The following is a 27,709-nucleotide window of genomic DNA, read 5'->3' as shown; positions in this document are numbered from 1 at the left end:
TAAACAGTGTGGCCGACCCAGCAGCTCTCTCTGCAAGTGCTGCTCCACTCTCAGCAGCTCACTCCTTGGAGGCTCTCACACTTCATGCTGCAGTCAGGGGCTCGGGGGACTCTACCATGATTCTTCTTACTGTGCTGTTCCTCTGCATCATTTCCACCTACTCAGCTTCTGTTAGAGGTAGGTCTGTGTTGGGCTTTGCTCAGCTTTTGGCTCAGCAAAGGTGTAGCCAGAGTACGTATGCAGATCTGTTTTGCATAAAAACCTGATCATCTTTACTGGTCTGTCCTTGTGTAATGCAAAATGCAGTTAGTGATCGCAAAGACTCGTGTCAGCAGAGGGGTGGAACAGACAATGTTTGGAACAGAGACTGGGGATCTTGACCTTGCTTAGTCAGGACATGCTGTGGGGGCACCGACTTGAAAGGGACTATTCACTTGCTCAAAAGTTAAACACACGGAAGTGCTCTGGTGGAGCAGAGTCAGGAAGGGCTCAGGGCTCTCCAGATTTCAGCTTCTGAGTAGACTCAGCTACCACTGAGATCCGTAATAAGCATCCCATTAATTTCATGAGGAACTTGCTCTACAATAAATCATGAAAACCAGGATGTCTGCACAAGCCCTGGGAGCAGGGTCTCACTCAGGTGTCCTGACAAAGGCCAAGGATCTGAAATCTGGAGATTGCTTGCTTCAGCAGTGCCAGCGTATGAAGCAAGGAAAGATGTCTTTAGTGGTGGCACTTCATGGAAAACCTGGCGTTAACTTTAAGCAACCTTAAAAAACATGAGCTGACACCTAGTTTTTAGTTTAACAAGGGTGTCCTCATCATGATGAGGAGCAGAGAGGGCATGCCTTCCTAGGTTAAACTTAAAAAGGCTGTTGAAGATCTCTCATAGGTGCCTCCTCCTGCTCCCTGTGGGGGATCCAGGACACTGTCACCGTGTAAGCACAGAGCAGCCGTCTTCCTCCCTACCTCCATAGGCCCTTATGACAGGAGTTATAAAGCAGAGGAGTTTGCAGGCAGTTCCTCTAACCATGAGAGTATTTAATGAAACTGCCAAATAACATTTATGGCTAGATACCGATGTGCCACATTTCTGGTTTCTGCTTTTTCCAGCTTCCCCTTAATATCAATTAAGCAAAGCTCCTTCTTGAAGTAACATTTGCTTGTCACTTTACATCCCCAGAGTACTGAGCAAGCGTTTTCTCATTAATTAGTCCTCCCTTCAGCTCTGCTAGGTCTCATCTCTCTCTTGTGCAGAGAGATTACGAGCTAAATTACTGGCCCAAAGGCCACTTAGTGCCTCAGTGACAGAGCTGGGATTAGGATGACTGTTTTACTTCTCCACCAGGCCATGTTGCCTTTAGAAATATTGAAGGAATATTCTTTTATTTTAAGTCAGATAGGTCAGCAGACGTGAAAGCTTCCTCCTGCAGTTTCACTTGAAAAACATTTTCAAAGAAGCAGATGGGTTTTGCTTTTTAAAGCTATCCGGTATCAGAAACAGTGGCAAATATAATTTATGAAGGTAGAGCCAGCAATTAGTTAGAGACACACATACTGTGCATGCCATATGTATTAATAAAAGGCACAGGACTTGACAGCTGTCTCTACTCAGGCAGTGTAACCTTCTGTATTATACAGTATCATGATTTAATTATAGACTTGGCATATTACCCTTAATGACAGACACTTAACATTACCAGTCAAACTATGTGTTATGCACTCCACCTTGAAAGCAGGCACTTCTGACCCCAAGAGCACAGGGCTGATAGCAGTCTATGTCCATCTTTTCCCCCTTATCAGTCAGTGGGACATTCGCCATCAGCTGAGAAGGCAATGGCTATATCGGCAACAAGAATACCAGTGCTGTGCTCTGAATACAAAGGAAAGAGCTTCTAAAAGCAGGGGTGGTGGTGTTAAGAGAAGTTTCTAACAGAAAGGTATTATTTTTAAATAGTATTGGTGTTTTCTTCATGAAAGGTGGCATGACAATTTAGGTCCACTGTTTTGCATACTGATACTGGGCAGTGACATAGTATTTCTGTACCTCAGCTACCAATATTCTTCTTGCCTCTCAAACCAACCACACTGTTTAATCGTCTCTCTTGGCTTCCCCATTTCCACTGGGGTATGTGCTAACTCTTTGGGACTGTCTTCAACAGTGCCTCATCCCTGCTGCTCCTCTTATTATGATCTACTGCTGGCTCACCCTTTTGCAACAGCGACACAAGCCTTGCAACTAAAGTAATTTTTTGCCCTAGCTCTTGCAGTGTTTTCCACATATGAAATGGTGAAAGCTTTCAGAACCTAATATTCCTCTAGCTCCCAGAAATACTTTCCACTTACTCATCTCTTCCATGACATTTTCAAGAAGCTTCTGCACCATTGGCTCACCTCTTTCCTTCAGGAGGGAACAGCTCTTTTGTATGTGCGGACTAGCAAATGTTAAAAGGGAGGGAAAAATGTTAAAAGGGAAGGAACTCTTGCAAAAGGAAAAGGAGATCTGTGGGTTGAACTGTGGGAAAATGAAAAGGATAGGTGAAAGGTGCATTTAACCGAAAAGAGAGAGGGAGCAAAACTATAAACATCCACCTTAAGTAACAATCACATGTTTCTCAGCACCTAAATAATTTTTCCTGGTTGTGCTTTTCCCTCACCTTTTATCTTTAGGTGGGACTGTGTCACCTTCTATGTTAAGAAGCGGGTGCCACCCACTTAGCAGGTGGCATTCCTAAAATCTCAGATGATGCTAAATCAATAGGACTGCCATTTCTACTGCAAATGAAGGACATTTTAACTAAGAAGCAACCAACTCTGAGGTACTGCAGGGAACCAGAGGTGTCCCTGAAAGGAACAGACATCTCTGAGCAGGCACTGAGTACCCTCTGCTCCCAAGGGCAATGTACCTTCAAAGCTAATAGGAGTGAGGAGAATTGGGGAAGTGGCTAGAAAGTTCGCAGTAAGCTTGAAGGAAGAGTCGTATGCTTCTTGGTGACTTTGTTTTTCAAGCAGTCACACAAGACATGCAAAACCAGAAGAGCCTTGCTGTACCAAAATTAATACTTCATATTCCTGGTAAAAAAAAAATCATTAGTCAGAGCTTCAAGCTCTCACATGCAAACAGACTGGCCCTCTGGGATTACCAAACTTTTTGCACCACATTTCCAGCTGGCATAAAGTGTCGGTCAGTTTAGTTCTGTGTAATTTTGCCAATTTATTTAACTTGCAGACCAAACTTGGTGGAGTCACCGTTTTCCTCAGGGGAAGATTCTTTGAAGCTGACCTTAGCCTACTGCTATGACATCTGAGTGAACAGGGGAAGCAAGTGAGCAAAAGCTTAAAAAAGGGATTTTTGGACTCTTCAGGCACTGCAGAATATATCTGTACAGCTGTGTTGGAACTACACTGTGCACCTACCTAACTGGGATTTAAAATCTGAGAGTGAAATAAGAAAATACCTTGGGTTTCCTTTTTACCAGTGCAGTGATTTGGAATTTATTTAGCAGATTCAAATAAAACACTGAGGTACATGACGTAAACCAAGATAGCCTATTGATTCTCTGCAAGGGACTTCAAACACACTGATGACATTAATGCAAGCCTAAGAATTTGTCTGAGATGTTTTGATAGATTTTTCTTCTTAGCCCCACCCTTGTCATAAGACTGAGATGCATCTCTCTGAGGACAGAACTTTGCTTTTCTTAGATTAGGTCTGTTGTGAAGTTTTTGTTTCTGCTTTGCACCTCCAGAACTCCATGAAGAAATCCCAGTGGATTTAGTGGTGCAGCGTTCAGGTCCAAGAGGCTAGTGCCATTCTGCTTACAGGTAGCCCCTAAGGTCACTGTATGTGTATTTACTTTGCAGAGGTAACGGCAGTTTATGTGCAGTCAGCTTCTCCTCCCTTCTCTTCTCTCTACAAACTGATTTCATCAGTTTTTCTTGTCTGGAAGAGACCTTTGTAGCCATCTACACCAGAGGAGTAGTGAAAATTATGTGTACCCTTTGTGATAAAATAGTCAAAGGGTATTCAAGAAGAAACTGATTTTCCTTGGCCACACATTTTAGGGGCATAGTCTTAATTCCTGTGTCTGAAGTTGGGTAGAGAGTTGTGACACTAATGCCACACATTCCCCACATGGCTATGCATTAGAGAAGAGAATGGGCAGATAGGAAAGGATGTGGTAGTAAGTAGTTTTATAAAGGAAAAATCAAGTCATTTGTGTACTACAGATTTTATTTACACTAACAAGAGTGCAACTGAGGTGTTTATGCAGATGGAAATGACACCATGAAGTAGGTATGAGAGCTGCATTTATGCTAGAGTTTGGCTTTTTTGTCACTTAAAATATATTGATTAACAGCCGAGGCACAGCTATGGGGACAATTATTTAGTTTAAAGAACAAGGGCTTAATTATTGAAACTAAAAACTATTTTCCCTATGTCTTTATTACATTCAGGTCACCCCGGGCAAAGCTCTCAATGCAATGATTGCCAATAAATGTACAAGAGATGCAGAGGTCAATTTCTGTGGGCTCCAACGAATTTCATCAGTGCTTTTCAGATTACTAAGCACACAAATTGCATGATTAATTACAGCATTTTGAGTTGCAAATAATTTTGAAATCACTTCTAACACTAACCTTCCAAGTAAAGAATTTGACTGTCTTTTATTTCTTTAAGTGTAGAGCTAGAGCAAAGGATTTTGTGGAGATATTTGTCCAAAATATCTGATATTAGTATCAATTAATTACAAACAAATCCCATCTGCTCCAGTGGACAGCCTCTGTAATCAAAGATAGCAGGATCAGTCCCTTAGATCTTTTGTGGCAATTAAATTTTAATTTTTATAAAGGTGTTTTTTAAAGAAAATAACAGATTATGTGAGTTAGTCAATTTTAAAGCGTTTTTTTTTTTCTTTCGAAACAGGGCACACTACTGGACCAAGCTTAAATAATGACAAGCTATATAAATTTGCGTATTCCACTGAAGTGTATGTTGATCAGGTGAAAGCATCACTGCAGAAAAGCGCAGGCTATCGGATTTCTTCTGGTGTGGATGTGAACCTCTTGTGGAGAAATCCTGACAACGATGATGACCAGTTGATCAAAATTACGGTAATCAATGTTATCAGACAACTTAAAACATGTCCAATCATTTCTGCATTCATCTAACTGCTAATTTAATCTTGAAGAGCTTGTTTTCAGAAGATTAACTGAAACTTCTATTCTTCTCTAATCTCATCCACTAAAATCAGCTTCTTTGAAAAGTTGATTCCTACAGAATAGGACTTCCCAAGAATATATCTAACATTATAAGCCAGAACTAGAGAGTATCTCCTATATTTCAAAATTGCTTCACAAAGATACTATAGCTTCAGACAACTGGTGTGCATGCAGCTGCCTGAGGGGCAATAGATTTTCTGAAGTCCTCTATTCTAGCTGCAAATCATGACATTTGCTAAATACAAACTGGGTTTGCTACTTAGCTTTGTGGTGAGCTTTTCTGCCACTTATGTCACCTGTGGTGCATGCTGGTTTCTTTTGAAAACAGACACAGTAATGATGAGAGATTAATGATCAGAACAGAAAATGAAGAAATAAAAAAGATATATTAGATGATTTAGTCTATCCAGCCTACTCTAGACCAATGCTAAACTGCTCTCTATATGAATTTTCTCTGTTTTTACTTTACTAGATAAGAGACGTTCAAGTTGAAAATGTGAATGAACGGCCAGCTGCTAAAAACATCTTCAAAGGAAAAAGCACAGAGAAGATCATTGGGAAAGAATATCTGAAAGCTTTACAGAGGCCAATAGTTCTTGAGTTAGTCCGTGGAAAAGTAAGACCCCATTTTTTAAAATTCAATCCCTGAGGAAATCTAGTACAACACTTTTCTTACAGGCTTAGAGAATTTACCAATTCACTATACTTTCAGAGTTCTTAATATGACATCATGTCCTATCTTTCTATACAAGGCACAATAGTTTAGAACAGATTGTAATTTTCCCGCACAAGGGGCCCTTCCAGGCCAAGACTCTTGTGCATTGAGAACATCATACAGCATCGGAGTAAACAGCAGACCAGCCACAAATATGTGGGTACACATGCAGATATATGCACAATTGTGGTGTAAGATTTGTTCTGTTGACTTCAGTGAGGCCAGGATTTTATTTAAGGCCTGAAGGTAGAAAAGGAGATACAGTCTGTCATGAGGGAGGTTATGCTGAGTCTGCGTAGAACAATGTTAATCACTTTAAGCCCTTAGCAAATGCTTTAGCATGACTCTTTTCCCCGCCTCTCTGGCTTGCTTATTTACTTCAGTGTTGCTAGCAGTTTCAGGGGTCCCAAGTTAGTGAACTTGATAGCAAACAGCCTTTCATGTACTCCTCTCCTGGGAACTGTCTCTAAAAATCAGAAGAGAAGGAACAGCGAGGAGGTGTATCTTGGTGTGAGCCTGGGTTTTACAGCTTTCCCTGAGAGAGTAAATGAAGCACTGTCCCACCGTAGGAGCACCCATGTCTAACCCACAGATCTCAGAGTTCCAGGCTTGCTCAGGAAAGGAATCAAGTAAATCTATCTCCTCCTCTTTTTCCCCAGGGAGCTGCTGACTTGAACCCTTGCACTCAGCATACTACCCTGTCCAGGGAGCAGCAAGACTTGAGCCATGGCAGCTCCCACCTCCCCTCCATGCTTCTTCACACTCCCATTACTTGTGGATGGAGCATTAGGCCAAGAGACTCCACAGCCCGAGCAAATGGGCAGGTGGGGCGTGGGCAGAGAGGCAGTGAAAAAGGGGGAAGGTTGAAGGTCACACTCCCTTTTCTCTTCTGCAGAGCAGTGTGGGGGCTGTGATACCCTATCCCAGCAGGATCTTTACCTCCTGCTGTAAATAGGCACTGAGCACATACCCTGGCCGCCAGCTCAGCCTAATGAATTGCAGCTGCTATCAGGCCTGCTCGGTAACTTTCAGACTCAGCCTTGTCATCAGTTTTACACAACATAAAAAGAAACAGAGCAGCACTGACTCCCAGCTGTACACATCCCTAAATGAGGGCAGAGGTACCAGAAGAACACAGTCAAAATACATCTCCTTCTAATACATTAAGAAATTCACATGCTAGAATTCAGATGTAGTATTAAAAACCTGGGCTTTTTCTCAGGTAATAGGGTCTGTACACTCCGTTTATGATTTCTCTGTGGTGTGATACTTTCATCCCTGGCACACCCATTTCACTTTCCAGGGTTGCCCTGAGATAATACACTGATTGTACTTACAGTTTCGGAAAAAGGGATGCACTTTTAAAGCACCTTGAATGCAAAGTGGAGGTGCAAAGTCTTGTTACCAGAGGAGAGGCTTAAGCACGACAGTTGATCCATGAAGTGCAAAGGTTGTGATGTGTTTGACACGTCATTTAAGTCATTCTAATTTATCTGTGATTCATTCTAGGTTTTTGTAACCTGTGATTAAAGTACAACAGATATTTTGCCCCTATGGGGAGGAATTATCTGAGGATTATGCAGAAAAAATTAGCCACTAGTGAAATCATGTAAAGTTTCCTACTTCCCTTCTAAATTCTCTCTAATTTACAGGAGGAAAGAAAGATGCTCACTGCACTGAAACTATACTTAGGTAGAGGTGAAGCCCCAAACATGTTTGTACTGTTATGGTCAGGCCCTGCAGCCCCTGGAGTTTGCTTGAATATGGGCAAAAGGCCCAAATTCAGCTTCCCAATCAGAAAAAAAATGAAGGGAGTATTTTCTAGAGAGGATCCTCACTATTCCTTTCTCATTTAACCAGATTTGTTATATACTTGTTTTTTATTCCTACAGGTCAAAAACTTCTACTCATATCAAAACGAGCCTGTTTTTACTCAAAATATTAAGAGAGGTCTGGCTAGCCTCTTCCAGCTACAGCTGCACTCTGGTGCTGTCCGTGAGGTATGATGCTATATCTGGTGAGATAATCATCATCAGAGAAAGAGGCAGAACATGGTCTGCTCTGAAAGGCAAACCTGTGTCTACTGCTGACTTCAGAAGGAATGAACTGTGACAGAAATTAGCCCTTTGATTGCATTTGAGGTTGGGGATGTAAAGATGGTCTTCTGAATATTTGGTAACACAAGTTAAGTTGAATTGGTAGGAAGGAGTTGGTGAAATCCGTTTGATTTAAAATGCCTTTTTCAGTTTAGCAAAAGTTGGTAATAAACTAACTTAAACCAGGTCACTATAGAAGAGATTATACTGATGTTTGAAGTCAGATGAGAGCAATTAAATGGATTAGACTATTTAAAATCAGAGTATTCACACAAAGCTAGCAGTTGTTTAGCTGCGTCCATTTAACCTGCATTACGTTGTTGAAATTCTGCATATGTCTATGCAAGCAAAGGTGGAATTCAACTCAAATTAGTGAATATAATGTTAACCGTGAAACGTTTCTGAAATCTTTTGTTTAAACAAACATCGTTACTTTCTACCATCTAATGAATAGCACCCCTGCCCGTACAAAGCAAGTAGTTAGAAACACTGATACCGTCAAAACTGGTAAATACACCCAAAGAGTGCGGCATCTCAGGTACAGGATTCCAACAGTGGAGAAAATAGCTTGTGTTTGGAAAGTGTTCTGGGATGCCAAAGATAAATTCAAGAAATTGTCCTAATCTAACTCTTATTTTTCAAGGTGGATATTTCTGGGAAATGCAATACTACTTACCATGTGCGGCAAGATCAAGTGACTAAAGTAAAAGCCCTAGACTCCTGTGAATTAGAAAACCAAGGATTTACCAGCCACAACCAGGTATGATTTCTTTAACAAAGTAAAATCCATTCTGCCTATTTAAAATATATTCTTAGTAGCCGTTACTTATTTCCTCAAAAGTCCTTTCTTGCATTATGAAAAGCAAATTTTACATGTCCGTTTTGTAACATTCCAGGACAAATTTCCTATGTAGTACCCATGGGGAGAACGGGGAATGGATTCTCCTCTTCCGTAAACCACCTTGGCTCTGATGACGCTGAGTACAGCACACCAATTAGCATAATTTTTGGATCTCGTCCATCACATGTTTTAGTCTCTATGCAGATTTACAGCAGTTTTGTCCTGGTTGTACGGAAGTTTTAATCCATGCGAAACTTTTTTTTCTTTGGAGGTAAACACTAGATACAGTCACAGTCATAGTGACAACTGTAACCTTTTACCCAGCTGCTCAGTCACAGCATTTAGTGTACACAGTAAAAGCCAGACAACATACTGACTCCTGAAAGGAGCCTGGCCAGGCTTGCCTGGAAGGTCAAAGGCTTCCCTAACACGAACGTGTGATGTAGGAGATGGGCTGTAGAGATAACTGAAGCCCTACTATATGGCTTTAATGGTCCTCCACTACTAGTGAATGCCTTTCTAAGTGGTTACTACTGAAAGCAGGCTGGACACATGCTTAAGGCATTGGGATTTTCCATGTCTGCAACTGACCTTTCTTAGCTCAGAGAAATACAAAGATAGCACATGCTTTGTTAATAAAATGCCTTAACACTATGACTGAATTCCTGATTTTCACACTTGCCGCAAAGATTTCATCTTGTTTACAAACAGATCAAGCACGGTGGCTGGTTCTGCCTTCCAGGTATGACAAGGTCAATCTCATTTACAAGACAGTTCCCTGGAAAAGCTTCTGATTTTATTTAAAATGTATTTTAACTACGTGTAGTACGAGACATTTTCTCAGTTGCAGCCTGCTCCATAATTTATTATCCCCTCTCCCTCCTTTTTTCCCTGGTACTTATTGAATTTGAAACACATCATGCAGAAGTGAGTGGCTTCTTGTCTCGAAAAGAATTCTTGAAAGCCTGGTTTACAGGCCTAGCTTGAGATGTTGTCAACCCACATGCACCTTCCTCATTTGACTCTCTTTCATTATGAGTTTCGCCCTGATTTGGAAATGAGAGCTCTTTTCCTATTCTGTTGTTTATTGATCAGCGTTTTGTTTACATTTTTTATTTATTTGCAGATTTTAGATGTCAGTTCAAAAGCCACATCTGCCACAATTTATGTGCTGGAAGATGGTTTCATTAAATCCATTAAGGCAGAAGAAAATTATGTTTTCCTTCTGAATTTCCGACGAAAAACAGGTGCCAAAATAGTTTCAAAGTAAGTTGGGCAATTTGGCTGTCACTGATGATAGCAGAACTACTGGTTCAAGGCAGGTTATATGTGCATGTCTTATAGCATCAAGATATAAGTCTGTAAACTCTTCAGGTAAGGGGTTTAGGTTTCTTTTGTATCCATATGGTACATAGTCCAACTTTGATTAAAGGCTCTGCCATACTACATACAAATTAAATGAAAACAGCTGGAACTGTTAGAAACATTTTAGGTATTTGTTCTGTTTATGTGTCCTCTTAGTTCTTAAGAAATACTTCCAGTGGATCTCCATTTCTAGTATGTGAAGGTTCAGAAGCACAGAACAAAAAATCTGCTGCATACAAAGGAAGCAGCAGAGGAACCTAGATCTGTGTTAGGCTCTAGATTCTGAAACACTGCAACTTTGGAAATAATTATACAAGAGACTGATTCAGGCATCTCCTTAGATTTATGATATTTAAAAAATGTGCATTTGAAATCTGTGTTTCCAGATCTTCTCATTAACTAATACAGGAAATATGTCAGAATATATGTTTACTGAAAGTTGTTTACCGTGTACTATAAATCCATACTTTGGCAAGGCTATTATTTAGGTATTTTATGCCATATACCTCTAGCAGTAATTCTGCTGGTATCAGACACTTCTGTTACCTTAAAAAAAGCCATAGTCTTGCCATTCTGAACATTTTAAAATAAGACTTTGATAAGTCAATGTTATATATTTTTGATCTCTGGAGGGTCTGTTTTGTTTTTTCACCTTGCCATGTCTTGCCATGATTTCTGCATTTCTGCTCTAACAGTTGAGCTCTAACAATGTCTTCACTGTATGGATACACAGGCAGAGACTGGAACTGAAGTCAATACAAGCTGGCCCTGGACTGATTGCTGGGAAGCAAGTCGCCAGTGTTATCAAGACCTTGGACTCCAGTTATGTTGTTCTACCACTAGTAGCAGAGCCAGTCAAATCTGAATGCAAAAAGTGTCCTTCAGTAAGTAAACACAGGCTCATTTGGATGCCAGGTTGGTTAGCTGAGCAGAACAGGTTTGACGTTTCTGTCCAAGTAGCCCACTAGTAGAGGTCTAACATAGCTATATAAAACATACCCTGGAGTGGGGAGCATGGTAGTGGTGCAATCGTGCTTTGCCACACAAGGGTGTTTTAATATTTACCTTTAAAAGTATCAACCCTTTGCTCTGTTTCAAAGATTGAATGCAGAGTTTCTCAAGACCACTAGAAAATACAATATCCCATAGTTCTATCTAATCTTTGGCAACTTTGAGTTGGTAGAAGCTTATTTCCTCTGAGTAATGGAGTGGGAAACTACTGTTAAGATGGTTGTCCATTTTTTTACAAACAATCCTGTCATGTAGGAGCTGAACTACTAGAAATTAAACATAGTTAGCCATTCTTTAAGCATTTGTTGATAGTACATCCAGCTTCTTCTTACTGCCTGACCTTGAAGGAAATCTTTTATTTAAAAGACCTTATAGGTATTTTATAAGCATAAAATGGGGCTTTAAGATTCTTGGCAAGTCCAATACTGTTCTCATTCTTCCTGTGGAAAAAAAGTAGTATCTTGGTTTTTTATAATTAAGATATATGAATTGGCTAAGAGCTTGATGCTGTAAATGCATAATCTTTCATTTTATTGGTGCTAAACATCATGAACTAATATAAATTGCTACACTGATTGTTAGCAAACAGTTTTAATGCCACTACCATTGCAGAATGAATTCAGCAGCGAATGGAACTTTAATTTAAAGATTATTATTCACAGTCAGTGTTTGCAAGCAAGATAAGGCTTCTACTCAGCTCACCTAATTTTAATCCTCCAGAGATAATCCTTATGGGCAGAAATACTTTTATTATATTGGAACTTGTGCTAGTTGTTTGGAAGTAGCATTGTGCTGTAATAATTTGTCCTGTCTAATGCTTGTTGAGCTGCAGAGAAGGTGAAAAAATATGTTGGGTTAAATGAAATAGGAATGATGCTGCATGCATGCTGGAGCAGTTCAGAGCAGGGAACATCAAGGGATCTTAAAGAGAGGAGAGACAGGTGCTTTCTCCCTGACTCTGCCCATCATGGTTTGTGCTGACCAATTTGTCCCTTGGAACTGAGTTTTTCATAATAGTTACAGAGATAATTTCCACACCCGGATAGCGAACAGAGGGTATAATTCCAGAGCACTGTCTGGGGACTGAACTATGTCATTATAAACCTAATGGCACGATGAGAATGAAGTCCTGATTTCTCACTGTATTTTACAGTAACTGCTATGAAAAGATGGAATCTATAAACAGAACACTGTATCCAAAGCAGCAACATAACATTTGGTACTTATATGTCATAGTATACATTAGTGCCATGCTGACATAGCATACCCTATAGTTTTGTGTTTTCAAAACCCTTTTAAAAACATAACAAGTCTTATCTCTATCTTTATGAATTAGGTAAAATAACTGTTACTATCCCCACTTTACAAATGGTAGCACTAGCTTCTGTGAGGTTATGGTCAATATTTACATTCAAATTTAAGCCTAAATTTCTGTGTTTAGGCACGATAAAACATACTCTTTTCAGAAGATCCCATGTTTTTTACATTTATTTTTATGCTCATGGTTCCTCCAGGAACGGATGCTTGCCCCTTCTGAAGTTGAGGTAGGTTTGTTCCGTCTTGTGCAGCCAACCTTCATGAGTTGGTAAGGCAGTTGTCAGGCACTGACATTCAAAACCAGCTCCTGCTCAGTTTAGGACCTCTTGATTCGGCTTGAATTTTCCTAGAGTGCCCACAAGACCTCTGGTCTGATCTCTGTGTCAGAGATCAGAGATTCATGTCCAAGCTTGGCTGAGTTGCCATGTGGAAGTGCATGCATCTGTGCCTGAAACCTTATTCAAGCCAAACTGCCTGACATTCACATAAGGCAAACGAGGCCCCTTGCAAAAGTCAGCTGTGAATGCTGTTTTTTTAAAGTCATGGTCACTGCAGGAGACAGCAGCTGCTCCTTGCAGCAGTTGAATGGTTAAACCCCCTCCTCAAAGAGGAAGACTTGGTCTCCACTCTCTTTGGCTTGAGATGGCTGCAGCTCACATCTCCCACCTTGCTCCTCTCTAGGGTATGGGTTAAGCTGACTAAGAGCAGCTCACACAGCTGGGCTTCTGCACAGGAGAAAATACAGGATTAATGAGGTTAGATGGTTTTTTGCCAGGCTATGGTGCAACTTCAACAGGGGGAATAGAAAGTGTCCCACATATTTATCCAATTTCAGCTTGTAATAGCCACGCTGACCTTGGTGCTAAGCGCTAATCACCAGTTGAGGTTAACAGACCCATCTGTGCCACAGAACACGAGCTCCTCCCAGCTGGTCATTAATCCTCAGGAAATATCCTATGTCTCAATCATTGTTGCCTAATTATTGTTTATTACAGTTGATGGAAGTTACACTCTGTACTGCGGAATGATACTTCTATTTGCCAGCAGGTTCAAGTGTTATTGCCTAATACAAAACCCATGAAGAGGGGAAGTATTTTAGTAGAGGTCAAATGGGTGCTAGTGTTATTTCCCACTTGGGAAAACTGCAGTAAACGTTGCTGCAAAGAACAGCTGAGGTTTTCACCAAGGAATGTTCTCGATAATTTGAGATAACAGAGGCAAAGGCAAATGAGAGAGGAAAGGTCGAAATACCCACACTAGTTTCTTATGGGAGTGGATATGGAAGGACACTAAATTTGCAAGACAAGAAAATTCACCTTATTCCAATTACAGTATAAATACTCACATTCTGTTCTTAAATAGATTGCATTTAAGGCAATGCACATTATTTAAAAAATACTATAGTGTTGGAAGAAAGAGAAACCTGTAAAAAGGTTTCAAACATATTTTTGTTGGGATATTATTAATTAAATAATATTTAACTAAAGGATCAGCTTTCTATTGGATTTAAACTAACTTAAGCAATAGCTGCTCCGCTTATCTGCATTTAGTAAGTCTGATTTTGAGAACTGAAACCACAGTCTGAGAGATTTGACATAATGTTAATTATTTTGCAGCTTTCTGAACTCTGGCAGACCATCAGAGAACATATGTATCCTGAAAAACTTTCCAAAGCTGAAGCAGCAAGAAGCTTTGTGTCCTTCATTCAGAGCATCAGAAAAGCTACAAAAGAGGAGATACTGCAGGTTATTAGAAGTGAAAATAATGAACTTCTGTAAGTCACCATGAACAAGCTTTCAAAAGATTTAAGTTACTTAAAATTGCTGAAGGGCAACTGGCATGCAAACAGATTCAGTTCATCTGGTGATGTCCTAGCAATGCAAAACCAGTATTTAGTACTGTCTACAGAAAAAGGATACATGTTTTTAAAAGCTGTGTTTGATTTTGTGATATATTTGCAGCACACTATTCCGCCACCAAGTTTGTATCTACAATGTAAGGCAAACATGCTTTGTAGCTTACTCAAGGGTTCTCAACCCAATTGCTTGTCCTGAAACGCTGTATAACTTGTTCTTGAATTGTGCATTTGTTTCCTTCAAATGGCAATACAGCAAAGAAGTGGATACTTCACCCCCGGATATTGTCCTAATACTAGAGTTTGGGTGTGAACAGAATGTGCACCTAGACTTAGGAGTTGGAAGACATTTCCGAGTCCCACTGCACAGTCAGGATCTTTCAAACAAATTATAGCAGTTGTTAACAATAGGGATAAACCTGGGAGTAACTCGGGTAGTGTAGAAGTCTGTTCTCTAGCTGCCATTGTATATGGAGAAATAAAACAATTTTTTTCCATTATCTATCTTGCCCTGTGAACTTCAAGACAGTCTGGATAGTTCTGGGTCTTTTCAATGCTTTTTTTGTCCCATATTTGCATAAATTCAAATATTATTTGTGGATATGGATCATTTCTGGAGTTCATCTGCCATTTTGAGGTGAAAGAATTCAGGGGCAGAGTTTTTTCCAACAAGAGTCAAAAATCCTGTCTCTTCTGTGCAATGAAGAGATCTTTCAGCACATTAACTTCTTTAATTTTATGCAGCAAAGTCTTTTCAGTATTTTCTAGCTCATTACAATGATATGTTCATTTCCACTTCTTTGTAGTCCACAGGTAGTGGATGCTGTAACATCTGCTCAGACTCCAGCATCGCTGGAGGCTGTGCTGGAGTTTCTTGACTTTAAGGATGCAAGCACTTCAATCCTGCAGGAGCGGTTTCTGTATGCCTGTGGATTTGCTTCTCATCCCAGTGAAATGCTTCTGAAATCTTTAACTGTAAGTCAGTGGACAAAACAAATACAACTGATTTAATACTCTTCAGCCTCCCCCTTATCAAGGGGGAAGAGAATAAGAAACAACTCTTGTTTCCAGTTTTCCTTTCTTTAGCCCTTCCATGGTTTCCTTTAAGTCTGCCAGTAGTATATAGACTGAAAACAATCAAAATTTGTAAGTCCAGACAGAAAGTCTATTTACTTTGCAAAATGATACCAAATCTGGTGCTTTGAAAACAAGCAGCATTCTGAGTGTTAGCAAAATAATTTGAGGATGGAAAAGTTTATTAGAGTCCTGTAACCGTTTAATATTCCTTTTTTTTAAAAAAAAAACAACATACCTTCAAAATCAATCTACTGATTGAGACACTGCTTGTCACTTAAGGGGAGAATGTTTTAATGTAGAACAACAGAGCAGTGCTGTGCTTAGCCTGAGCCCAGGCCATTGCGGTCATCGCTGCCTGTGCATTGCACTAGTGTTCAGAGGGAATGAGGGAGGGTCTTCAGCCCCCTATGAATTGTGGTTCATCGTATTTATTCAGAGAAACTAATAGCATTGCTTTTGCATAACAGGCTAAGTTCAAGGGTGATATCGCAAATGAAGAAATCAGAGAAACTCTTGTTATTGTCATGGGAGCGCTCATCAGAAAGCTGTGTGACAGAGAAGGCTGCAAGCTTCCAGTGAGTATTTGCTGTTCACTGCTGGCCAAATTCTGGTCTGCAACACATGTGAATGATGTCTGCTGATGTTTCTGGAGGAGCATGAGAGACAAGTGCAGCATATTTCCTCCTCTTTTAAAATAAGCCCATAAATGCCTATGTTTGATGGTGAAAGGATATTTTTTTTAAACAATGACATCTACTTAGTCAGCTTTAGACTTTAATTTGGTTTCTTTCTTGTGAATTTCTGTGAATTTCTCCCTGTTTGCCCTTGTTTAACAAAACTTTTTCTCACTGCCTAGTCTGTCAGCAGTGGCAGTACTTGTGCTTTGTTGCCCAAAATCTTTGCATGTCCTCAGAGAAACCCTGGAGGATATAAGGTTTATTTAATATTTGGAGTAACCTTAGGTTATTTCAGCTCTGTGAAGAAAACTCATTGATCAAGGCCATCAACTGGTCCTTGGACTGAGTAGATGCTGGTGACAGAGGATGAGGATGATCAGACAAGGCACTGCAGCCTGCTGGGTCTGTGCTGTTTGGGATGGCAGCACACTGCTGAAAAGACACAGAGCACCTGAATGGCCTTTAGGATTCCCTTTTTCCTTCACCTGCTTATTGCCAGGCACCCTTCTAATATTATGTTATAAAGCACTAAAGAACACTTCCCTTGTATTTTTCTGGGGGCACATGTTGGCCCCACAAGTAAAACCTGTTAAGTCCCTGAATCGGGGCAGAAGCAGCCAGCAAGTGATAAATCTATGGATTAGGAGTCACTGTGGCTATAGTCACTTTGGTTGAAGGAAGTCTACAAGTTGCACCTTTTCTAACACTACACAATGATGCTTTGAAACAAAAACGTTCTAGAACCCAGCCCTGCCTCTCCTGTTTCTGCAAGGGGAAAAGGTGGATTTATCATCGCCTTTTAAATATACTGTTGATTTTCTTTAGGCTGTTGTGGAAGCCAAAAGGCTGATTCTAAATAGACTGGAGAAGGCTAAGAAAGATGACAACGTGAGGATGTACCTGCTGGCACTGAAGAATGCACTCCTTCCAGAAGCAATTCCACTGCTTCTGAAGTATGCTGAGTCAGAAGAGGGGCCCATCAGCAATGTTGCTGCTACTGCCTTACAGAGATACGATCCCTCTTTCCTCACCAAAGAGGTAAGAAACTCTACTGCCCAAGAAGTGCCAGAGACAGTATTAAACATAAAGTATAAATTATCGGAGTTTGTTTGGTGGTCCTGCTCTTTTTAAAGATGCCCCCCATATGTCTTTTTCTCCTGGAAGTTATTATACACACTTCAGTTCTGGCCAGAAAAACTCTATATGTTCCTGTTTGCCAAATCCCAGCTCCCAGTCTGTCAGTGCTAGTAAGCCTTTGGCTCCAGAGTCACTCACAACCATTGCAGGTTGGGTGGCAGGCAGTCAGCAGGGAAAACTGGGCTGCGTTCACAATAGCATTGCATCTCTGTGATGTGCGGGAGACATTAGGAATGCACGGGTACCTGTGTAACCCCTGTTCTTTCTTATGCTTAGGGACATGGTTTAGTGGTGGGTTGGCAGAGCTGGGTTAGGGGTTGGAATTGAGGGTCTTAAAGGTATTTTCCAATCTAAGTGATGCTGTGATTCTGAATGGCTTTCCATGGACTTACTTGTAACAAAGATGTGTCACAATCTTCTCTGGGATGTGAGGCCACCACAAGCACTATCCAGAAAATTAAAATTGAAAGATTATTAATTTTTAAGAAAAACATATTCCCTTAACAGTCAAGGAAATTTCTCCCTTGACCTTATCACTACCACAATATTTGATCTTAGTGCTCCTACTTATTTACAGCCCTGCTGTGAAAATCAGTGTGGAAGGCTGTGCTTGGGCTGTGGCTGAGAGAACATGACAGATGCGCCACTTGCCTGTGTGGTCAGTGAGCTATACATGTCCTGTACATTCCAAAAAGGACCATGAAAAACAGAGTGCTGAAAATATGTCCTTGTGCGTTAGCCCTAGCTATGGAGCTAGCTTAAACTGATATTATAAATGAGATTCCAATCTGTTCTTTACCCAGTCATTTGTGTGAGCACTAACTGGATAATCTGTTTCCTGACCAGGTGAAGGAAACAATGAACAGGATATACCACCAGAACCGTAAAGTCCATGAAAAGACAGTGCGAACCACTGCAGCTGCTATCATCTTAAACAGTAACCCATCCTACATGGAAGTGAAAAACATCCTGCTCTCCATCGGTGAACTGCCTCTGGAAATGAACAAGTACATGCTTTCCATGATCCAAGATATACTTCATTTTGAAATGCCTTCAAGGTACATTAATTTCAGTATAAATAAATACAGTTCATCATTACTCCTTTGCAGAAACTGAAAGAACACATAGGTTCTCATTAATTGGTACTGTAAAATTTAAGGAGAATATAAAAGGACACTTGATATTTGTGTCACTTTTAATTATTGATATTTCATAATAAATCCCTGCATTTCAATGCCATTCATTTACTAGGTCATGACATCTTCAGAGGTACAAATAAGAATTAGGCATCTAACTTGCATTACTGTAAGAAATGTCATCTCTTGTTCCTAATTCTCTCAGTGGAGCCCTTGCTTTTATATTTTAGGAATCAGTGAGCAGAAAAATATTAAACATCACAGCGCTATAATTAAGATCATCAAAATATCTCTTCTTCTCAACACAGTCTTAAAGCAAGACCTTTGCTTGCCTTTCTACCTATGACTGCAGGGAGTAGCTGAAACTGGAAAAGAGGCTCTAGGTTGGGGTAGATTTTTAGTGGGAAAATGTGGCAGTTTTGAAGACCCTCTTTCCTACTGGGAAATTCACCCTCTCTCAAATTTGATACTCTACAGAACAGTAATGCATTCGGTAAGGTAACATTTATGTCTCTATGTTTTTGTTTGTTTGCTTGTTTTGAAATACCACAGCAAAACAGTTCGACAAGTTTTAAAGGACATGTGGGCTCATAACTATGATCGCTTCTCCAAGATGGGCTCTTCCTCTGCCTACTCTGGCTATATTACACGTATGTAACCATGAAACTGCCTTTTAACCCTGCTTGTATTCTGAAACATTTGATTAATCCTCTAGTTTAGTCACAGGTACCTTCTTTCTTTTTTTTATTAAGGTGGTCCTGATGTATCATCCACATACAGCCTTGACATCCTCTATTCAGGCTCTGGCATTTTAAGGAGAAGTAACCTGAACATCCATGTTTTCGATAGAAGTGCTGAACTTCATGCCAGCCAGGTAACTTCCACACTGTACCTAAGAAATAAGCCACTATGTGGTCCTCTCCTTATAGCTTCCAGATCAATTCAGCTAATGCTTAAGACCATCATGTTTGCTGCACTGGGTAGAGAAAAAGCCAGTAGAAGAGGAAAAAGAAACCCACAACAGCCAACGAGGCACATGTCTGCCCTAACCAGAAGACAGGTGTTTTATTCTGTATCTTGTATCAAATTCTGTCTCTGGTTAAAGCTTATACTGTTTATCTGCTGTAATCAGCAAAAGATTTGTGAGTTTGTAAAATCAAGTCCTGTGTTTTGGGTATAACGTATAATGGAAATAAAAGGAGTAGATCAGAAATATCAATCAAAATCAATTAAATAAAATTCCTCTGTTTTGGACTTTTTTTAATGTTGTCAAATACCTTTAATATTATAGTCCTCCTAAATTTCTGCAGGATAAAAAATCATGCAGTGGAACATCTTTGGGTTTTCCTCCCAAATGTCTGTGGAAAATGGATATGAATATGAATATTGAAAATTTTGTTTGAAAGAAAAGTAGGCTCAGGATTATGGCCTGCATGAAGGCAAATTCTGCCTGCAGCTGAATGGAAAAAAAAATGCCATGGCACTATTTTATTTTCCATTTTTCTAGCTGCTCTACCTATTTCACTTAAGTCTTAACCTCATACCTTTTCACCTACAGCTACATAATTTAGAGTTAGGATCTTGGACATCAAGGAAATATGTAGGGTTCCTGGCAAACTGGGGCAGGCAGAATTTTTTCATTGATTCTGTATCACTGTTGCTTTTTAGGTGGTAATTGAAGCTCAAGGTCTAGAGTCCATAATAGCTGCAACTCCTGATGAAGGCGAGGAAAACCTGGACTCCTTTGCTGGCATGTCAGCCATTCTGTTTGATGTCCAACTCAGGCCAGTTACATTTTTCCAAGGGTACGGTGATTTAATGTCTAAAATGTTCTCAGCAACTGGAGATCCCATTAACGTGGTGAGAGGACTCATCCTCCTGACAGATTACTCACAGGTACTAATAGGAAACTGTTTGCTTCTTTTTCTGTCTCTTAAGCACAGATGCTCCCTCTCCCACATTGTTATTGTAGGACATTTTATTTCCTTTCTTTTCACCGTTGATAAGCTTAATCAATGTTACATAGGCTTCTCTTACTATAGGACCAATAGGAAAGTGATAGGTATTAAAAACCAGAATGAAATTACATGAAAAGCAGTCTAGAACAAAGGTGAGAGAGGACACACATCAGTCAAGAAAAGAAAATGATACTGAATAGAAGCAAATCCAACTGAGTTTCCTGTAGACAACTCATATTACTGTCAGCTATAGCTTCCCCTCCCACAGTTTCTGGTAATACAGTAGTGTTCCACGTGACCACCTAAGTTGTCCAGAGACCTTACATCCAATTGGGCAATAACTATCAGGTACTGAATGAATGAATCCCTGGTACTTCAAACAACAATGCTAAGCAGTCCAAATTTCAAATGCTTATGGCTAGGAAAAATCATAGGAATTAAAATAAGCATTACACATTTTTTATGCAACTGCCACCCCAAAATAGTCTGTTAATTTTATGGTTAAATATAGACTCATAAACAAATATAACCTGATAGATAGTGTATTACTGGAGGACTAAAGATCTAGACATCTCTGAAAATTCAGGGCCAGCATTTGGTTTAACAATTTTATTCTTCCCAAGCAGGGATTTCCTTAGAACCTCTGAATTTAACAGCAGCACTCAGCTCATGAAACATCTACAGGCTCAAACTTTACTTTTTACTCTTCCCCTTTAATCCTTGGCAAAAGAGAGTGCCAAAAGCAGATGATGAGAAAATCCACTCTGATCAAAATTACACAAAAGCATCCCCTGCCCATGACAGCTGTCCCCATCCTGAACCCAGCTCAGCCCCTTTATAACAGTATTACACGTCTAAAGGGCTTCCCTTTTGGTGCACAAATTGGAGAACTAAAGCTCATTCCAACTGTGCTTTACAGTTCACACACAGATTATGAGCAAAAACTTTACCATGACCTATTTAACAAACAGACTGCAGAGGTGAGAAAGGTAATGATGTCCAGCCCTGAGCACGTGAGCACAGTGTTTACAGAACTAAGTATTTCCAACTGCTGTGCATGCACCAGGCTCCATGCATACCCTGCCTGAATCAGCTGGCTAGTGGCCCTGAGACCTCTGCCAGCCAGCAGATTCTCCACTCCTCATCTTTGGAGAACCTCACAAAAGTCTGGGTCACACTGGGGCTGAGTCTGTATGCCATTTTTAACAACATCAGGGGGTAAGATTTTTGGTCGTTCACTGACTCTCTGGAAGCCCGGGCAGTACTGAGATGAGATGAGATGAGATGAGGCCCCACTCTGCTTTCTCTCTTGGGTTGCTGCTAACACAGCTGCTGCCTAAGCTCTTCAGGACTCAAGCAGGGGATAGAACTGAAAGCATGTGTTCACAGCCAAGAAGGCACTTGGTCTTATCTCCAGACCTCACAAAGGCAAAAGTTGTTTAAAATGCTGTTGAACACAGCTTCAGGCTGAGCTGCATTTTAAACACAGCACATATTTTTAAGAATGGTTTTACAGCTACATTCCAGGTCGACGTCAACATTAACATGATTTGGGCACTTCGACATAACCTAGTTAACCTTCATTAGAATTGCTTTCCCCTGTCAAGTTCTTGAACTGTCATTATAACTGTAACAGAAAACACTGCCAGAATGGAAATGTGAATGGTGTGAGACAAAAACAATGCAAGAAGCCATAATTAATCTAGCTTCTTGATAGGTGAGTACTACCTCCACTTTCCCTGGCTGGCATGGACAGGCCTTGCCCAGAACATAAGCCCCTTTACAAATTCATACTGTAGTGAGCCAAGCCAAATGTGGATTTATCTTCTTTCAAAGTAGAAAACTAGGCATGGGAAAGAGTGCCCATTCTATGATAACAAAACTCAGTTTGCCACAGCTGTCTGCAGTGTGATTTCAGAGCGGGCGAAAACCAAATATAAGTTAGAGACAGCACAATTGAGATCAAACATCAAAAGGATGGTTTGGAATCCAAGACTGGAACTTAAAAACAGGGCAATGGAATTGTGAGAAAAGATCTTACGTGCTGTTTAGGTTACAGTTTTTGCATTGGTGCAGCCTGATTTTGAGAAAAAAATATTTTTAAATATTAGAAAAGTTCTGCTCCCCTGTTGCTGTTTATAAGGATCGTTTTGCACAGAAAGACCAACACTGAGTTGTATTTCCCCTGGAAAATATCTTCCTTTCATTAATTTGACAATTGCAGTAATCACAATAGGCATATTTTGAAGAGGTGATTTCCATGTTAATAGTGAAGCAATCAATGCTTCTAAAGCTTACACTCCTGCCCACTGTCTGTAACACCTATTCCCACTTAACTCCACAAACTGAAACCAGAGTGAGTTTTACAGCCATTACCGGTTCTCACAATGTTGATTGAGGGCTAAGAATAACCATCTAGAAGTTATAATTCTCTCTGTAAAATAAACAGCTCTCATAAAACTGGGTTTGAGACTCCTAAGGCACCTGCATTAAAGTTCAGTAGTGTTAATGTTTCTCCTAGGCAACACACCTGCCAAAAGCACAGAGAAATTAAATACTGTATTAATAGGTCAGAGAAACTATTTGAAATCCAGACCCCGGTGGAAGATTGCCAGTTCCCAAAGCGCCTGTTTCAGCCGTCCCTGCATTGCATTACAGTAGCAGTCAGTGCAGGACGTAAACAAACTGGTTTTTTTTAATTGAAACACAGCACGTTTCAGCATTTTAAACAGTAACAAACTACCAATTCTAAGCTTTTGGATCACATTCTCCGCTACAAGTAACACACAAAGCTTAAAATAGGAAGGGAAAGGAAAACGCTGCTCTTGAGGGGGCTGAATCTCTGTGATTTACACCTTCCATCATCCTGGACTGGATATGCACCAGCTGAAGGACAAGACTGAGCTCTAAATAAGGAAATAGATGAGCTAGTAAAACAAGCGCTCCTTAGCTTCTCTGCTGGTTTCAGTGACAAACCTGACTTAAATCTAGATAGCCTTTAAAGCCTTAAAAACAGCCACTGCAAATCAAGCCTGGTCTAATATTAGATGCAATTTGACAATGCATCTAAAAATATCTGCTCTTCTGGTTGTGTGTACATGTCTTTGCCAGGATGTATACTGTTACTCCTCGCTCATTAACAGCTACCCACCAAGTCAGTCCAAATTAAAAGCAAAGTAAAATAAAGTAAAACAAGTTTTATCTCCGCACCTGAACAGACTGGCAAGGGAAGCATTACTTGCCCCATTGCAGTCAACAGAAAATCTGCCTTTGATTTCAGAAAGACCAGGATTCCAATCCATGATTTTTACTTGGGTGACGCTAAGAAATCAGAGCACAACGTGACCATGCTTGCTGGGGTGTGCTGGGTTTATAAGCCACAGCCAGACCACTGCATTCTTACATTAAATCTCAAGCACACCTCACCAGCAGCCAACTGTCAAGTTGGTTCTGCCAAAAGGATTGTTTCAGAGATTATTTACCCTAAAAAGTGAAGTAACCATATGCAGCCACCAGAATTATCCAAGTCCTTGATTATGGCAGGAAAACTTTAATGCTCTGAATAAAAAACCTCCGCAAATGTGGCTCCTGTAGGGATTTGGAAGCCAGACTGTCTCTGCTTGCTTCTTTCTTAAATCTTGGGACAGCATTAGCTGGAACCACTGGGCTACTGAATAGCTAAAAAGACAAGAGAGACTTTTAAGCTGCCTAGACATCAAAAAGGGGGAGGAAATTGGGTGTTCTCATGTCCTACAAAGGCCTGCAGCATTACAAGTGCTGAGAAGGCACAGAAACACCGTGAGAGGGAGAAAACTGCCTAGGAGAGAGGAGGAAGTGTCCTGTATGCGACAGACATGATCAAAATAAACTTTTCCCAAATTAATGGTTCTTTTAAAACACTGAATTAATCCACTAGTTCTTAGGGAAGCATGACAACTATATAAAGTGAGTTAGATTGCCAAGCTGAGTGAACCTCAACATCTTGGCTATGCTTCAAAACTAAAAACTAGTGAACTGCCATGACCTGAGCCACCCAGCCACTGAAGACATAATTCCTGCCATACAGTGCATTTGAAGCCACTGCACGACTGCTTGCAGCATTTTGCATCATACTACCAGTATGGATCTACCTTCAGATATGCTGAAGAAGCCGCACTGCACTGCATCATTGCTGGATCTCCAGTGAGGAATTTAATCTACCTTAGCTGAACTGCCAGTGGAGCCTCCAAGAAGCTTGTGTGATAGCTCTTGGAGACAGACACCATGATACTCCTCACAGTGATACTCCGTGCAGAAATTGTGCCAGCTGGCACATAAAGAAGAAGGGAAGGATGCAAGATACCTTGCCTTAGCCTCATCCAAATTTCTAGGAAATAAGGTACATCAGGGTTGTTCTGCCCACCCTTTCAGAAATGTCTTCTATTCCTTTTTGTTCCTGCAAAGTGATAAGTGGCATGATCAGAGTACATAAGTGAGTAAGGAAACCGCTGAGGTCTGCAGTCAGTAACGGGGGTATCTGTGGTTTCTGATGACTCTAGGAGATTCAGCTGCAGTCTGGGCCGAGGGCCAGCACGGAGTTCCTGGGCGGCTTGGCCATTGACATCTCAGGAGGGATGGAGTTCAGCCTGTGGTACAGGGAATCCAAAACCAACGTCAAGAACCGGTGAGATGCTTCCACTGTGCAGTGTAGCTATAGAGAGTTCAGACTCCTGAGCCCCCATAGTCTCAAGGAGAAGCATTTAAATATAAAAGACCTTGCAAATGAGTTGAAATTAAATAAGTTACATGCATGGGAGAATATTAGTACTTCTCTTTTCCTTTCCACCTGAGTAATACCAGTGCCCTCTGGTCTCATCTGAATTTATACCTGAAGAACAGATTCCTTTGAGGGCAGCTTTTATGTATGGATGATAGGACTGCTTGCAATTTATTTTTTTCTTTCTTAATGTGTTTTGAATTAATTGTAATGGTAGAACTTACTTGCAGGGTCGCTGTGTTTACAGTTGGTAACATCGAGGTGGATTCCTTCTTTGTAAAAACTGGTATAGAAACCACTTTGGAAGTAGAAACGACGTTAGACTTCATCTCCACGGTGCAGTTTTCAGAGTACCCATTCTTAGTCTGTATGCAGATGGAGAGAGTCGAGTCTCCATTCAGGTAAGATACAGGAGCACACACCTTATGAAGTGGCCTTCTAGCCAGCTCTTGAATCTCTAACTTTTGGTGCTCACTGCCACAAGAGATTAACAGAGGCCAAATTTCAGCCTTATACAATAAGGTGCAATGTAGGCTCTTGTGCACACCAAACTCTCTGCTAACCCATTCTTCCCTGTCCCTCGCCCCTGAGATTCAGAAAGGACCTTTTTGAAGACCACAGCTTGCTCTGAACATGCATGTTAGTCTGAGTTTCTAGTTTGTTTTTGCAAGTAGAGAAGAGAAGGCACTGAGGAGATCTTATAGCAACCTTCCAGTCCCTGAAAAGAGCTACAAGAAACCTGGGGAAGGACTGTTTACAAAAGCTTGTAGTGACAGGACTGGGGGTATAAACTGGAGAGGGGCAGATTTAGGCTAGACATAAGGAGGAATTTCTTCACCATGAAAGTGGTGAGGCCCTGGCACAGGTTGCCCAGGGAAGCTGTGGCTGCCCCATCCCTGGAGGTGTTCAAGGCCAGGTTGGATGGGGCCTTGGGCAGTCTGGTTGGGTGGGAGGTGTCCCTGCCCGTGGCAGAGGGGTTGGAACTGGATGATCTTTAAGGTCCTTTCCAACCCAAACTATTCTACAATTCTATGATTCTATGGTTCTAAGTAAACCAACTGAAAGGGCAGGACACTGGTCCCCTTGCATACAATGGACTCTGACGGTGACCTGCATCCTTGCCAGCTGTAGTTCTCTATTACACTGTTGAGAGAGGAGGTGCGTAGCCTTAAACTAGAAGAAGTGGAAAGTTTTCTTCATCATCTGCTGTTTACTAGTGTTGGCACAATTACCTGGTGTGTTCAGTTCTTGCAGCCCTTGTGTTCTATCGTATTTTATTAGGACACTAACTTTCCTGAAGGCTGAACAACTACTCAGTAAGGTAAAAAAGATGCTCTACAGTAGCCAAAGAGTAGTAATTGCATTGCCATGTGAGACGCTAGATTTACTACTCCCTCCTAATCCCTATTTGCTAAGACCTAAGGGTGATGACATTTGCAGAGCCTGTGCCAGATTTCCAGCCTGGCTTTTGTGATCCAAAGGATGGTGAGTTTCAGAGGAACTAAAGAACTTGAGGATCTCCAGGAAATCCTAAGAAAACAGTATCTGTTATTCTGCAGATGCCAAAACATTTTGTGACTGTACCTACACATTGTGGAAGTACAATCTTGTCTGTAGATAAAGTGTTTATAAATAGCCTTACCTACAGGGCACAGATTTTGCAGAAATTTGCTAATGCCAGACCACTATGTTGTGTCTCTACAGGCGTTATGTGACAAAGTATGAAAGTCTACCATCTGGCAGAAGGTACACTGCAAGGAGAGGGAAAGCAGAACTGTTGGCAGGTAATGAATACCCTCTCCATCAAGAAAACTCCAACATGTGCAGGAAGGTTTTCGGCGCAAAGTCTGATTCCTCCAGCAGCTGGTTTTGAAACGTGCACCCGAGCTTTTGCTTTCCTGACTCCATGTCTCCCTCAATAGCTTAGGCTTGTACGTACTGTACTAACTTGGAGCTTGATCTTGAACGACTGCAGTTAATGGGAAATTTGCCATTGATTTCAACAGGCCAGGATCAAACTCTCAGTGCGTGCACAGTGTTTACATATTAACCTATATTTAAGACTTTTGTAAACAAAATGCTAAGGCTAAAGACCAGTTTGATAGCATTCCATGCACTCCCTTAAGGGTGGTGCTAGTTCTTTATTTTTTCTTTTTTTGTGTTGAAAGCAAAAATAATCCCTCATTTTTCTTTCTTGGGGAATGCAGAGGTCCATGTTTTTAACATGCAGAGAGAACAATTAGGATGTATAAAGAAGATTATTTATGAATATGTTTTAAAATATATAGGTGTTTTAGGCCCATGACCAATCCTTATTCAAATATTCAAGTACAATTTATATCTAAATGGGACCATGAATTCCTGCTTACTCAGTATTGCCAGTTTACAAAAAAGCAGGTTTTATTTCACATGATTTTAAGGTTTTTCCCCCCTTTTTTTAGCAGTCAGAGCTTGATTATTATTATTATTTATCTTTTGGGGGTTTTTTTTATTAGCTGTTATAGTTAAATATAATAGATAAAAAGTGTGGAGTAACAGTTCCAGA

General features: G+C 40.6%; 1 protein-coding gene across 1 annotated transcript; it reads left to right on the top strand.

Moving 5' to 3' along the window:
• MTTP (microsomal triglyceride transfer protein) lies at positions 1 to 27,709 on the top strand. The gene is made up of 18 exons (XM_069855558.1): positions 1 to 177; positions 4,928 to 5,115; positions 5,696 to 5,839; positions 7,831 to 7,938; positions 8,678 to 8,794; positions 10,002 to 10,141; positions 10,974 to 11,124; positions 14,185 to 14,342; positions 15,230 to 15,398; positions 15,968 to 16,075; positions 17,003 to 17,215; positions 18,161 to 18,372; positions 19,003 to 19,100; positions 19,203 to 19,324; positions 20,119 to 20,346; positions 24,947 to 25,071; positions 25,395 to 25,565; positions 26,869 to 27,709. Exons 1-18 carry the CDS (start codon positions 117 to 119, stop codon positions 27,035 to 27,037), a joined length of 2,682 nt encoding a protein of 893 aa, XP_069711659.1. The 5' UTR covers positions 1 to 116; the 3' UTR covers positions 27,038 to 27,709.

Source organism: Phaenicophaeus curvirostris, chromosome 4, assembly GCF_032191515.1.
Source record: "Phaenicophaeus curvirostris isolate KB17595 chromosome 4, BPBGC_Pcur_1.0, whole genome shotgun sequence".
NCBI lineage: Eukaryota > Metazoa > Chordata > Aves > Cuculiformes > Cuculidae > Phaenicophaeus > Phaenicophaeus curvirostris.
This window is presented reverse-complemented; position numbering and strand designations above follow the sequence as displayed.